General features: G+C 38.8%; 5 protein-coding genes and 2 non-coding genes across 8 annotated transcripts; 4 read left to right on the plus strand and 3 right to left on the minus strand.

The window, feature by feature from the left end:
• Positions 1–191: 191 nt before the first annotated feature.
• On the minus strand, positions 192–4,159 carry LOC18018138 (splicing factor SF3a60 homolog). Its single transcript, XM_006399021.2, has 11 exons — positions 3,852–4,159; positions 3,290–3,403; positions 2,707–2,811; positions 2,438–2,580; positions 2,253–2,349; positions 1,711–1,869; positions 1,567–1,638; positions 1,137–1,295; positions 833–1,039; positions 606–752; positions 192–515 (listed from the first exon to the last, which is right to left on the minus strand). The coding sequence occupies exons 1-11, from the start codon at positions 4,023–4,025 to the stop codon at positions 369–371; spliced, it is 1,524 nt and encodes a 507-aa protein (XP_006399084.1). The 5' UTR covers positions 4,026–4,159; the 3' UTR covers positions 192–368.
• A 910-nt stretch (positions 4,160–5,069) lies between these two features.
• LOC112087004 lies at positions 5,070–5,157 on the minus strand. The gene has a single exon (XR_002899853.1). It is a non-coding gene; the product is annotated as a small nucleolar RNA snoR120 (small nucleolar RNA).
• A 60-nt stretch (positions 5,158–5,217) lies between these two features.
• On the minus strand, positions 5,218–5,321 carry LOC112086986. The gene has a single exon (XR_002899835.1). It is a non-coding gene; the product is annotated as a small nucleolar RNA Z266 (small nucleolar RNA).
• A 1,345-nt stretch (positions 5,322–6,666) lies between these two features.
• Positions 6,667–8,353, plus strand: LOC18018139 (putative sucrose transport protein SUC6). The gene is made up of 3 exons (XM_006399022.1): positions 6,667–7,923; positions 8,034–8,097; positions 8,184–8,353. The coding sequence occupies exons 1-3, from the start codon at positions 6,667–6,669 to the stop codon at positions 8,351–8,353; spliced, it is 1,491 nt and encodes a 496-aa protein (XP_006399085.1).
• A 499-nt stretch (positions 8,354–8,852) lies between these two features.
• Positions 8,853–12,265, plus strand: LOC18018140 (mitochondrial fission protein ELM1). 2 transcript variants are annotated; one of them, XR_002899604.1, is made up of 13 exons: positions 8,853–9,077; positions 9,174–9,324; positions 9,463–9,532; positions 9,733–9,829; positions 10,018–10,167; positions 10,260–10,386; positions 10,473–10,585; positions 10,661–10,724; positions 10,795–10,888; positions 10,963–11,071; positions 11,174–11,289; positions 11,891–12,116; positions 12,206–12,265. XR_002899604.1 is itself a non-coding variant. In XM_006399023.2 (11 exons), exons 1-11 carry the CDS (start codon positions 8,901–8,903, stop codon positions 11,273–11,275), a joined length of 1,254 nt encoding a protein of 417 aa, XP_006399086.1. In that variant the 5' UTR covers positions 8,853–8,900; the 3' UTR covers positions 11,276–11,507. The 2 variants fall into 2 exon arrangements, 1 of the variants encoding a protein (XP_006399086.1); XM_006399023.2 differs by lacking the exons at positions 11,891–12,116; positions 12,206–12,265 and having other exon boundaries at positions 11,174–11,507.
• Positions 11,783–12,832, plus strand: LOC18018141 (casparian strip membrane protein 4). The gene is made up of 3 exons (XM_024156338.1): positions 11,783–12,116; positions 12,206–12,329; positions 12,450–12,832. Exons 1-3 carry the CDS (start codon positions 11,854–11,856, stop codon positions 12,663–12,665), a joined length of 603 nt encoding a protein of 200 aa, XP_024012106.1. The 5' UTR covers positions 11,783–11,853; the 3' UTR covers positions 12,666–12,832.
• A 301-nt stretch (positions 12,833–13,133) lies between these two features.
• LOC18018142 (small RNA-binding protein 11, chloroplastic) lies at positions 13,134–14,510 on the plus strand. The gene is made up of 4 exons (XM_006399025.2): positions 13,134–13,333; positions 13,764–13,832; positions 13,946–14,052; positions 14,138–14,510. Exons 1-4 carry the CDS (start codon positions 13,216–13,218, stop codon positions 14,294–14,296), a joined length of 453 nt encoding a protein of 150 aa, XP_006399088.1. The 5' UTR covers positions 13,134–13,215; the 3' UTR covers positions 14,297–14,510.
• The last annotated feature ends 10 nt before the right edge of the window (positions 14,511–14,520 follow it).

Here is a 14,520-nt window from a genome sequence, read left to right on the forward strand (position 1 = left end):
ACAACTAGAAGAATAGCAATGACATGAGTTTGCGTTTCTAACTTCTTCTTCATTATTAATTTATCTATTTTTAATTATTCTCGAAGTGGTCTGCCCACTTTCGTTACGACCATTATCCAAACGAAAACAGTATGGTACATCCACGATCCTTAACACTGTAGTTAATTAGAAACATAAGACCAAATTCGAGCTTATCTAAATCTCGGCACTGTTTAAATGGAAAATTGAAAACCGGTGATTCACAAAAAGATGGATGACGAATGGTTTGATTTTACAAAGTAGAAAGGTGGAAATGTTTTAGCGATACAGTAAAGAAGGAATAAGTTCATCAAGTAGAGAGACCCTTAAAAACCGAAGTATGTGATCAGTCAGATGAGACCTTGACGCTGAAGATCAGTGTAAGTCTTCTTGTTGTATATGTTACCTTCACGATCTTCATATTCTTCTTCAAGTTCTGGCCTCCATTTGTTCACTCCTTGCCTCTCCTGTATCTTCTTCCACAATTCTTTCGCTTCCTGTAACAAACCATAACAAATCACAGATCAATCAAATGACCCAACTTTATTGCTTTAAGCTACAAACGGAGTCTTTAATCATATATATACCTCAATCGAAGTGATTTCGTTGAAGTTCTTTGTGTTTGGGATTCCCAGGCAACGCATTCCGTGTTGGTGTCGAAATTCTTTAAAATGTCTCTCAAAAGCCCTTCTTCCCCAATAGCTATAGTTCCCACATATATCACATTTAAACTCCTGCAAGATAACAAATTAAAGATTTTTAATTTTGACTCTGTTTCCTTTAACAACACTGGTCTAATAACTAAACTACATACCTGGCCAAGTCCATGAAGTTTGTAAAGCCAGTATGGTATAGGCTTCCCATCCCAGCCCATTGGCAGCCTCAGCGGATTGTAGATCTGATCGTCCTCATCATCACTTTCTGATTCTGCACGAACTTCCTCACCCTCGCGCTCTTCCTCCATCTCTTCATACGTCAAAGCCTGTTTCTTTACAACGTTTTGTTTGGTCCTTTCGATTGTCTATAAACAAAGGCGACAGCAAGAAAAGTTAAAAGCGAAACTAGAATATAGATAAGCTCGTCAAGAAAAATGTAAGTAGGCACTTCAATCAACTAACCTCATCCAGTAAATTGCAGAGCTTTTTCAATTTAGCCTCTATTAGTGCAATTTCTTTAGCACTTTCAGACTCCTGCGTTGCTTTGGCATCTCCATTTTGTTTCCCATTGTAGAGAGGTTTGGCAAAATGTTTCTTATCCAGCTTTTCCAGAGGTGTATGCTGAACAGAAATTGAAATAATTAATGGCATAAGATTACCTCCAGGTAATAACGCAAGATTCAAACAGAATTCTATCTCTAATAACATGGACTTATATTAAACGAAGAACTGAATCTAACTACCGAACTAAATTCCATGACAGTAAAATGTTCCTACCAAACCCCAGCAAAAACAGCAGCACTATTAATAAGATGTAGAAAATACGCCGCACTATCATAAGACAAACTAAAAACAAAATGCGTTTCCATGAAAGATGAATAAGTGCAAGAACCTTTGTCAGGAAAAGTCTCTCCGCACGCTGCTGCAGAGTACCACCAACTTTCAGTCCTAAAGCCCCCAACGCCTGAATGACATAAAAACACAGTTAGGGGAATGATGTTGCATGGATCATAGAAACATGAAGAATAGTCATTACCTCTTTTAGTTTCTCAGGTCCCACATCTATCAGCTCCTCAACTGTGGTGTAGTAATCAAGATCTATGACAGTATGCTGCGATGGTTCGCTTTCCTGGCTATCCTTCTCCCAGCCTTCTACTTTTCCATTTGCGTATTGCTCTTCAAAATCAGTCTCAGCCTAAAAGAAACCAACATATTAATCGCACGAGATCAAAATATATGCACAGCATCGCCAAAACTAGAATGCCAAACTATAATATGGTTCAAAAACTACCCATGATATATAAAATCTCTAGATATGGCCATTGAATTTCCAAAACAAGCATCATCTAGTTATAGCTATTTACTTTCCAAAACATGTAATTGTTCAGTGCGATGGAACACCCATAAAGCAACAAGTTGCTAGAGCTAAGAAAATCCCAACTACTAACTAATAGAGAGCTCTTAGACACGTATAGCATACCGGATATGTAATAAAGCATTAGCTCATAGCACCCATATAGTTCCATAAGGCAACAAGTTGAACACAATATAAATATAAAAAAAGAGAGGAAGTTAAACCGTAGAAAGTATTTTGTCAAGATCTCGCAAAGGCTCGGTTCGCTGGAAAAAGTTCACCAAGTACTCTAGCAGAGCCTCCATATACTTCCTGTATTGCCTAAAAGACAAAAAGAAAAGGCATTCAGCTGCAAGTAGAAACAAAGATCGAGGCTATTAAGTACAAGAAAATTCAATGAAATGCTTACCTTGAAAACTTTAGTTTACGGGGTATTTTCTCAGGTTGAGAAAAAACATCAAGGTAAGTAGAATATTCAACCCTTTGCCCGAATTTCGAGTTGATGTACTGGTTATACAAATCATGCAAGTCCAAGTACCGACCAACGCCTTCCTGTACAACACACAAGAGGATTTAACGAGTAACGAACTAATAATACTCTGTTAAAATGGTCAAGGAAATGTTCTCAAATAAGAAAATCTTAATCCGAAAAAAATAAAAAGTCAAACAGAAACTTACCTCTCCACTGAACGCAATAACTGGTTCCACCTTCAGGAGTGCTTCATAGTCTTCACTAGCATCAACAAGACGTCCAGAAGGATGCTTTTTATGATAGTCACGTATCTACACGTTAATAAAATAAGCTCATTAGTTGCATATCTAATCATTTATTAGTGGTAGAATAAAGACTAGGAATTCAGTTGATCAACATTATAATCATAATGACTCCCATGAAACATCAAAACTACCAATTGTGAATCTCGTTCAGAGGCTGAACTCTACTTAGATATAAATCCATATTAACCTGTGAAAAGTTCACCATTTGATACAGCTAACCAACATTGTTAATGGAACAGAACTAACACAATTTCACCGAGTTTTTGTACATCACCAGCGGTTGAAGATAATCAATGAAATTAAAAACGGAGAGATCGAGAGTTAGCTAGATATCTCAATTTCGATTAAGCGGTAGTCTTGTAAAGTAAGCTGCTCTTTCTTTGAGAAAGCTACCCTACCCAGAGAGATAAACTGAAACCTATTTCTTGGTGAATTATGAGGAAAAAAACAGACCTAGGAAGATGCAAAAGGATAGAGAGCAAACCTCTTTAAAACGATCATAAAATGCATCATACACATTTTTCCCCGTCGCATTCTGGCCACCAAGCGCTGCTATCTCATCTTCCCTCGCCCCATCCTTATCTTCATAGGTTTCAACCTTCAACCAACAAAGAATCAAGGTTAGCATTAACCCCAATGCATCTACTGAAGAGAACGAAAAGTAATTTAGCGATAAGACTAATGTGGCATTTAGAATGCAAGGGGTGAAATATAAGTTTTTCTACTGAAGCATGCTTAGCTCAAAAGCTTAAGATCCCTACATACACACTTAAGAATAAGACCCCCAACGATAATCTAGATTCGAAACCAACCTCTGAAGTGTACACTCCATTTTAACACACATTCAGAGAGAATCAAAACCTGTTGACAAAAAAACAAAAAAGAGATTCAAAACCTAACCTAAATTTCCACATGGTAGCCAAAAGAGCTTAGGCAATCTTACGCTTTCAGAAGAGAAACGACATAACACAACACAAATGCGTCTATTCTAATCAATAAAACCTAAGCAAAATAAACTGAGGAGAATAAGAAGAAGAAAAACGTACAAGTTTCTCGGTGTTGAGCATAATAGACTCAATCATGCCGCGAACACGGTGGCCCTGTACCAATCTGTCCCTGCTCGACGGCGGCTGGGTCTGTAGATCTTGCACAACCAATCGCTCCAATCTTTCAATTTCCTCGTGATTGGAACGAGTTTGCTCGAGGAGAGTCGACGACATCTTCTACAGACCTTGGCTTCGGATTTTTTTCTTCTTCTCCTTCGCTTTCCTGGAGACTAAACCGAAACCCTAACTAAATCCAATCTCTTTCCTTTATCTCAGTCGAGTCGAGTCGAGTGGAGTCTCGCCGGAAATATTTCGATAAGCCTGACGTAAAATAACAACAATCTTATTAAAACTAAAAATCGGGTTTGTGTATTGGGCTTTTCCTTGTAGACGGTTTGTGTTTCAGTTTCGGTTCAATAGTTATATTATTATTGGTTAAAAATTTGAATTTTGGATGAAATGGGCTTAGTGGCCCTTTTCAATTATTATGAGTTCACTAAGATATGTTGCTGTAAAATACATATTTAAAGAACCTTGATCAGGTTTTGACCCAAAAAAAAAGAACCTTGATCTGGCAAGCTTCTTGAATTTGGAATCTGGCGAACTGAAGAAATATGATGGTTTTACTTGAAGACGAGAGTGAACTTCTTCAAGTTTACGTTGGGAACTTGCCACTAATACTGGTTAAGAAGTAGTTGGTTTTAAAGGGATTTAGTAAATTACTGAGGTAGATGGGATACGGTGTAGGGATTTCGATGTGAGTTTAGACTTCTTAATTAGATAAAGACAAACAATTAGGTTCTAGATATGTTCAAATTATTTTTTTATTTCCTTTGATCTGATTGCATCAGTCGAAGAATACGAGATATATTGTTCAAGCAAATCTAAATTCTATTGTGAATTTTGGTTTCAAGTCTCTTCCTTTGTTATTCGATGTATCACCGTTATCCTTCCAAAGTTGGTTTATACGTTAGTCTTGCATTTTGTCTTATTCTGTCCTTTTAGACTTGTGATTTCCATTTTACGTACTAGATATTGAACAATTTATGATGATGATTTCTTTGTTATCGTTTATAGAAATTTCCTTGTGAATAGTCCTCTTATATGACATCCAGTGAAAAGGTAACCCATTTCATGGGAACAAAAACTTCAAATTGGATCATTTACTCATATTGGGGCCAAGCAAAACTACAAAACCGTAATAGGACATTTCAATGGTGAAATCAGAATATCAATAAGCTAAAATTGTGGCTCATGGTTTCAGGACATCACGTCCTGGTTCACACTTAATTTGTTCCTCATTTTTCCACCATTGTAACAAACAAATCACAATAAAAAATTATGGTTTTTTCATATTATAAAAAAAGACGGCGATGTCAGATATATGAATATGCCTCAAAAAGTTTTAAGCTCATTAAAAGGAAATTACCCCCAATTCGCACATCTAATTTAATCATCATCCTCGCCGTTTGATCTTTGAAAGAAAACAAAACACAATTCAAAAAGAAAAAACATGTATCCTACCAGATTATAAAGCACGAGCTACTAGAGGCTCGAATTAGAATCTGGAAATCCAGATCCTAATGCCGAAAAACGACTCGGGCTGAGAAAAAATCAGGAAGGAAATTGACGGGATTGATCTTAGGAGAACCCTAATGAAAAAAACCCTATAAAATTATTCGATTTGGCGCAACTATGACTCGACACGCTTCCATTGAGCATTTGTGGAAGGCGATCTTAAGGGCTGCGCGAAAATCAAACGAAATGAAAAGAATTTGATTGAAAACATAAACCCTAATTTGATGCCAATACTTAGAATTGGGAAGAGAAGCGAGGATATACAATATATATGGGAGACTTTTTACCCTAATCCAATGTTCTTCACGTCATTTGACTATAGAATTCAAGGCCCATGGTTTTTAGGCCCATATAACACGATCGCCACAAATATATCGGGCCGGAAATATCAACTATGGAAATATGGAGGGAAAAAAACACAAATACACACCAAAAAAACATATCTAGCAGAACCAACAAAAATTGTAAATTTGTCATATACAGTATAAGTGAAGTCTATCACGTGTCAAAAATGTCGCCGGAAATGGTTAAATTGATTTTGGTTAATACCTATATTACGTTGCCATTACTGAAACAATCATATAAGGTTATTATATCAAAGTGTGCAAGATTTACTTTCCAGGGCCAATGGAACCATAAATTATGCAAATTCAAACGAATATTTTCAGTTATACATATATTCCTAAAAAGATAATCTCTTTGCAGATTTAAAGCAAACACCTCATTCATCGCCAACTCTTTTCCACTGCGACAAACCAAAAATCTCTTTTCTTTTCCCGGATCGATATATGAGTGCCCTCCAAGTAGAAACTAAAAATAACTGAAATATGTCATATATAATTAAGTAAAATCTGTCTGTTGTCAAAAGATTTCGATAGAAATGGATTAAACAGAATTTGGTTAATGCAGTTTTTTACCGATATAATTAACGTTTGACTTGCCATTAATAAAACAATCTAATAAGGATATAGGAGTTACAGCATAATATCCAATATTTGCTTTCCAAAACAGCTATGACAGAGATTTCAAACAAAAATTCAGTTGTACAAAACATTCCAAAAATATAATCTCTGACAGTTTTCAAATAAACATCTCATTCCTTATTCACCTTGCTTATATATAACAATCCCATCCTCTCATCTCCTCCATCACCAACACACAAAAACATAATACAAACATTTAAAAGTTATCTGAATCGATATTTGCTATCCTCTTCATTCCCATTATCTAAATCGATATGGGAGCCCTCCAAGTAGAAGCACCTTCAAAAGATGCGACGGTTCTAGATACGCAGTCGTCGTCGTCGTCCGCGGCGGTTACTGGTGAGCCATCGCCGCTGAGAAAAATGATATCGGTGGCTTCAATCGCCGCCGGTGTACAGTTTGGTTGGGCTTTACAGTTATCTCTTCTAACTCCATACGTGCAGCTCCTCGGAATCCCACACAAATGGTCATCTCTCATATGGCTATGTGGTCCCATCTCCGGCATGCTTGTTCAGCCAACCGTAGGTTATTACAGCGACCGATGCACATCAAGATTCGGTCGTCGTCGTCCTTTTATTGCCACCGGTGCTGTCCTCGTCGCTGTCGCTGGTATCCTTATCGGATACGCGGCTGATCTCGGCCAGTTAACGGGAGACAAGCTCGAGCAGACTATCAAGAAACGTGCCATATGGTTCTTCGCTCTCGGGTTCTGGATCCTCGACGTAGCTAACAACACACTCCAAGGACCTTGCCGAGCTTTCCTCGCAGACTTAGCCGCAGGAGACGCAAGGAAAACGCGGACTGCAAACGCGTTTTTCTCTTTCTTCATGGCGGTTGGAAACGTTTTGGGATACGCGGCTGGATCCTACACTAACCTCCACAAGATCTTTCCTTTCACGATGACAAACGCTTGCGACATCTATTGTGCGAACCTCAAGAGTTGTTTCTTCATCTCCATCATCCTTCTCCTCGGCCTCACCATAGCATCACTCTTATACGTTAAAGACAAACAATGGTCGCCGGAGAAAGGAGACTCCGACGTGAAAACTCCCTTCTTTGGTGAGATCTTTGGAGCTTTCAGGGTGATGAAACGTCCCATGTGGATGCTTATAATCGTCACGGCCTTGAACTGGATCGCTTGGTTCCCATTTCTTTTGTTCGATACTGATTGGATGGGTCGTGAAGTGTACGGTGGTGATTCATCAGGAGACGCTAAATTGAAGAGTCTTTACAACCAAGGAGTACACAATGGTGCTTTGGGATTGATGATAAACGCGATCGTTCTTGGATTCATGTCTCTTGGCGTTGAATGGATCGGTCGTAAAATGGGAGGAGCTAAACGGCTCTGGGGAGTTGTGAATTTCATCCTCGCCGTGTGTTTGGCCATGACGGTTTTGGTTACAAAGCTGGCTGAGGCTCACCGGAAAACTGCCGGTCCGTATGCTGGTCCGACCGAAGGCATTAGAGCTGGAGCGTTGACTCTCTTTGGTATTCTTGGAATTCCTCTTGCTGTAAGTCTATCTTGTCTTTTCCATTTTGTTACTATTATTAGTATCCATTGGTTTAATTTATTTTCATCAGTCAAATTAATCCTCTTTATTTATTTTTATTATTATTATAGGTTACGTTCAGTATCCCTTTCGCATTAGCTTCCATAATCTCAAGCGACTCCGGCGCCGGTCAAGGTATTTTTACTTTAATACTAATAATAATCATTCAAACATGTTTATAAAAACATTTATAACTAACTCGAATTTTATCTAATGTACAGGGCTTTCTCTAGGAGTATTGAATTTGGCAATTGTGATACCACAAATGTTCGTGTCACTTGGAGGTGGACCATTTGATGCTTTGTTTGGAGGTGGGAACCTACCAGGATTTGTGGTCGGAGCTATTGCAGCGGCAGTCAGTGGCGTTGTCGCATTAACCGTTCTTCCTTAGTTTTCTCACAAGCTCTAACATTTTAATACCTCATAGAGCAAGAAAAAAACATTTCGGACACAAATTCAATTTCAGTATCTGTTTTTTATTTGTCAAGAACCAGTGCATCGGCCTTGTTCGATCCTAGGTCTTAATTTCGATCGCACCCTATGTTATGTAATCTCCTTCCCACACTATTCTTTCATGGTTTCCTCACTTTCTCTGTATCCATTTCTAATGCTTATGAGTTACATTTCTGATTGCCATAAATCATTGCTTCAAAGTTCAAACTGAAACAGATTTTCTCCACTAAGAACGAATCCGATTTCGAAAGATTGAGCATTTGAGATACACCTAGAAAAGGAAAGAATACAAAACGCTTACTCGTACGCACTCGATCGGTTCAGAAATCTAGAATGGTTTTCGGTTTATTCCGATTTCAATTTGTTTCACATTATATTTCGGTTCGGTCTAGCTGGCTGGACTGGACAATCTCGGTTCACTTCTTCTTACTGACTGAGTTTTCTCAACGAAGAATCGCTGAATCTTCGTCACTCATCCTTCTGTAATGCGATCAACAAAGCCACCGGAACTTTCCGTCACCGGTTTATCGGATAATATCCAGGGAGGTGTTTTCCGCGCTGTGAAACGAGCTATTGTGATCGGAAACGGCTGCGCCGGCGCGGAGAATCAGTGCATCGGCCTTATTCGCTCCTTAGGCCTCGTCGATCGCCACCTCTATTATGTAATCTCCGTCTAAAAACACTATTCGTTTTTTTTTTGGTTTCTTTCATCGGAGATGTTAAGTGTCTCTGTATTCCGAGTTTGTTTTCCTGCTTAGAGTGTCGCTAGGCCAAGACGAGGAATCAATAGGTGGCTTCAATGGCTTCCTATCTCTCTCTTCATAAGACTAGACCGTTTCATCAGCTTTATCTGTGCCGGGTTCTCCATTAGAGCAAAGATGTCCGTTTTCTCCATAGGCGGATTACCTGGTACAACTTTAAATTTTATTGAATGCTTAACACTTTGGAAAAATTGTTTCCAAGCTGTATGATCTTTCAATTTGAGTGAAACTAAGACCTAACAAGAGAATTCTTGGCAGTAATTTGTTTCCTGATAAATGGTTGTAGGAATCACGGATGTGTTTGAGGTAGCTGATGCGAAGCAGATTGCTGCTTTGGCTCGTAGTACGTTTGCCAAGTATTGTTTTGTCTTATAAGCTCATTGATTTCAGTATTACATTTTAATCTTCTTTTGGCTGCACGAAACCAAGTTTTTCAAGGTGGTCTTGAATCGTCTCAGTGGTTGGTTTTGAACATTGACGATCGCATTTTTGGACTCGATGGACCATTGAGATTTGCTTTATTCAGAATTTTGAGATTCTAACTTTCTTCTGTTAGGAATGGCCCATTGTTAGTGGTGGCATCTGGCCGTGATACTATTTCCGTCGCAAGCTCCATAAGACGATTAGCTATGGAGTATGTTTTTGTTGTTCAGGTTAAGTCTCTTCCATGGAAAAACCAAGTTCTATGGCTTTTTTTTTTGGGTTTTGTGTGATGGTTTTAGCAGTTCTTTCCATGTGAGCTGCAAATGCCAAATCTTGGCCTCATAGTCTTTGTTTTCTCGTTGTTTTAGCTATATTTTTTGTGGTTGAATTACCAAATTTTGGTAGTTGTCCGTTCCAGGTGCAACATCCAAGGTCGCGTCTCGAGAGATTTGATCTAGTGATCACTCCTCGTCATGATTACTATTCCTTAACACCTGAGGGGAAGAGGCAAATTCCTTTCTTTCTCAGGCCGTGGGTAACTCCACGTGAACCTCCAGGTAGAAATGTGGTATGTCTCTTATGAAATGTTCATTAAAATGATTTGATAGCAAGTAGTTGTCATTTTTTTGGCTGATAACAAACTTGAATCCTGAAATCCAGCTCCTCACTACTGGCGCGCTTCATAACGTGGACGCCTCTACTCTGAGAGTTGCTACTTTGGAGTGGAAAGACGAGTTTGCTTTGTTATCAAAACCTTTGATTGTAGTTAATATTGGAGGACCTACAAGTAAACACATTGTACTCTCTGTCTATTGAGTTGTATTTATGACTGCGATTAAACTTGCTACGTTTTAATTTGTGAATTTTCTGTAGGGAACTGTTTGTATGGTGTTGATCTTGCTAAGAAATTGTCTGGTATGCTTCAAAATATCCTCTGGAGCTGTGGAAGCCTAAGAATATCTTTCTCAAGAAGAACACCGAAGAAGGTATGTAAAAGTCCCGTTAGAATATCACATTCTTGCGAAGCAGATGGTCATCATGTTTTCTCAATCTTTCTTCAGGTTGCAGAAATCATAACTAAAGAATTGAGCTCTAACCCGAAGGTCTACATTTGGGATGGAAAAGGTGAGCGATTTTTGTTATTCCTAACTTAACCATGTCAATGGTTGATGCTTTCTCTTCTTCCACTTCTCAGACCCTAATCCGCATTTGGGGCATCTAGCTTTAGCCGATGCTTTTATCATAACTGCTGACTCTATAAGTATGTTGAGCGAGGCATGTACTACCGGGTATGTTTAAGAGAAGAACAACCTTTTCCTTTTCTCATTCTTTAGTTGAAACTGAAATCTCATTCTCGACACAGGAAACCAGTGTATGTTGTGGGTGCTGAACGGTGTACATGGAAATTCTCTGACTTCCAGAAGACTCTCCACGAAAGAGGAGCTGTTCGACCTTTAACCGGAAAAGAAGATGTAATTCCAATAACTCGAACTCCACTGTGACACCCTTCTCTTCTTTTTTTTTTTTGGTGAATCCTGACGTTAATATCTACTTGGATTTGCATATATCTCAAGATGTTGGAGAAGTGGAGTTACTCTCCTCTCAACGATAATGCAGAAGCTGCGAAGCGTGTGATTCAAGATTTGGCGGCGCGTGGATGGAAAATTGAGGCATGAACAACTTTTCCAGAGTAAGAGTCTTTTCTCTTATCAGTATAGACTAAAATTATTTATTTCGGGCTGGGAAGTAAACGATCTTTTTGAAAATTGAATAACTCAAGGTCATATACTTAGCTTATTGGTTGAACTGGTAGCGAATGAATTTTTTTAGTTCTTTGGTTTTTCCTGTTTGGACCTACTGATCTACTGATTGGTTGGAAACTTGGAATAAAGGTTTTGAACTTTTTTTTTGGTAAGATAATAATAATAATAATAATAAAGTTTTAAATACGGGAGGAAATGGAGGCACCACCAACTAAAATGAGTCTTGAATTTGGGATAAATGATGTGACGATCCAGTTGTTATTATTTTAATTACATGTTGACTTTAACTTTGTTGCCAACTCCACATCTTGGGGAAAATAAAAAACTACTCTTTCTCTACTCCATTGTTACTATTTTCAAAGTCCACCACGGATTCCTAAACCCTATAAAAACCCCAACCCCTAATTCCATCACATTCACATCAAGAGCATCCAACACCATTCCCCAAACAAATCCTTCAAGAAGATTTCTCAAAAGTCAGAAAGAGAAAGATGAAGAGTGACTCCATCGCCGTTGATGTCCCTGCAGAGTCCAGCTCAGCCATTAAAGGCAAAGCTCCTCTCCTAGGTTTAGCCCACACTGGCTCAGGAGGTTACAAGAGAGGCCTCTCCATTTTCGATTTCCTGCTCCGTTTAGCAGCCATTGTTGCTGCCTTAGCTGCTGCTGCCACAATGGGGACTAGTGACGAGACTCTCCCTTTCTTCACTCAGTTTTTACAGTTCCAAGCTAGCTACGATGATCTTCCAACTTTCCAGTATGATACATACTGCTTGCTTTCTTCTTCTTTCGTCCTGTGTTTTCTGGTGTACCAAGTAGTCTAATCTTCTATTTTTTCTCTTTCAGGTTCTTCGTGATTGCTATTGCAATGGTCGCAGGTTACCTTGTCCTGTCTCTTCCCATCTCAGTCGTCACTATTGTTCGTCCTCTAGCCGTCGCTCCGAGACTCCTCTTGCTTGTTCTTGACACTGTACTCATCTTCCTCAGCTCTTGGATCTATTGATGCTATATTTATAACGTAAATTTATCAATCATGTATGGTTGCTTCCGTAATAACAGAGCACTCTGATTTTCTTGTTGATGTGTACAGGTGGCTCTGGTTCTGAGCACTGCGGCTGCTTCCGCGGCAGCAGCTATAGTGTATTTGGCACACAATGGGAATCAGAACACAAACTGGCTTGCGATCTGCCAACAGTTTGGAGATTTCTGTCAGAAAACGAGCGGATCTGTTGTCTCAGCATTTGCCTCAGTCACCTTTATAGCCATTCTTGTCGTCATCTCTGGCGTCTCTCTCAAAGGGTCCTAATTCAACAACACACTCTTTAAGCGTAAGAAGAAACATTGCTAAGGGTTTAGCATTTTGTGTGTAATGTTTATACGCAAGAAATTATATTGTGATTGTGTGCTCCTGGTGACTCTGTATTGTGTTTCACTGTTTTGTACTAATCTCGTTTACATGTTATAAACTTGAAATTTTATTAGTTAAGGTGAATGAACTCTTCTTTCTAGACACCAAACTCTATGAAATCCTAAACATAAAACACTAAACTTAATTATGGTCACTCATAGCACTTAGATAAACCGGTTTCACTTCTTAAGTGTAGAATAATGCTAAAATAGTCGGTGAATGAATGTTTGAAATTTATATTTTTTTGTAAAAAAAAAACCTCAAAGATTGTCGTCTTTATAGGATCTAGCTTGGTAATAATTCCAAAAATATTCAGGTTGTATTGGGCAATACTATAAAATAACCGGAATTTTCAGACTTCGGATTGGGCCAGGCCCGGGTTGCTCGATTCACATACTTTTCGTAGTTTCTCATTGTTTGCGCTTAGTCCTCTCGCGAGATCACTTCAATGGCGGCGCTCGCAAGGATCGGTGGCCGGCACCTGAAATCCACCGGCCTGATAAACTCACCCGCCTCATTATTCTTCACTCAACGCCGTGGCGTTGCCTCCAAACTCTTTGTTGGCGGTACTCTCTATATCTTTGCCTGTTTGATCAAATACAATCCAATATCTGGAGAAATGATTTGTAGGTTGATTGAATGACTTTTCTTAGCTAGAAATTGGAAGTTTTAGTAATACAGGCATCTTCGCTAGGTTAGTATTGGATGAAAATGAAGCCATCGTTGACAATGGCCAATGGATGCAAATTTCTTGACTGTGATTCAATAAATTGTAAATTATTATACCTCTTTTATATGAGAGACTATGCTCTGGTATAAGTCTTAAAAGTTTTTCTTGAACGAGCTATTGTTCTCATGGAATTGTATTTTACACTTTTTGTTTCTAAGATTATCATTCTGCAATCTTTTCTTTAGAGCCATGTGTAAGCTATGGTTGTTTTTCTTGTAAGCTTTGGTCTTCAAGTGTTCACATCCTGTTTTTTTTTTTCCGCTCAGGATTATCGTTTTACACTACCGAGCAAGGATTGTCTGAGGCATTTTCCCAATGTGGCCAAGTTGTTGAAGGTATAATATTCAGTATACATCATTTTTGCTCGCATCAAAGGAAATTCGATTCCACATTTTACCCGCTTTTTTGGTATCTGAGAGTTTTTGAGATGTTCTTTTGCATCGCTCAGCTCAAATAGTCATGGATAGAGTCTCTGATAGATCCAAAGGTTTCGGTTTTGTGACATTTGCTTCTGATGATGAAGCTCAGAAGGCTTTGATGGAGTTGAATGGACAGGTATAAATATGATGTGTTGTCTTAATCGTTGTTACTTCGTTAAAACTAAAATTCTCGTGGTAACACAAGCGATACTTCTTTTCAGCAATTAAACGGCCGTGTAATATTTGTGGACTACGCTAAGGAGAAGCAAAGTTTTGGTGGTCTCGGTGGCTTACCAATAGCCAGAGGACCACCTGAGCCCGTTCTAGTAGCTGCCACGACATCTGAAACATTGAAAAGCGACGAACCGAAACCAAATTAGCCAAATTGCTACTTGATATAGTTAGAGAGAGCTCAGGTGAATTTCTTGGTTTGAAAGCACTTTTTGAAGTGTTGTTTGCTTCTCTTGGTGTATGTGTAGAGACATGAGCGAGCTTCAGTATTAGATTTCTACTTGCTCTTACTTCTTTATGATCTCCGGAGCTTTCATTAGATCTTTGTGTGGAATTAAAGCAGATACTGTGTAATTATCACAAAACTCTTCTT

The sequence above is a fragment of the Eutrema salsugineum genome, unplaced genomic scaffold (assembly GCF_000478725.1).
Source record: "Eutrema salsugineum unplaced genomic scaffold, Eutsalg1_0 scaffold_2, whole genome shotgun sequence".
NCBI lineage: Eukaryota > Viridiplantae > Streptophyta > Magnoliopsida > Brassicales > Brassicaceae > Eutrema > Eutrema salsugineum.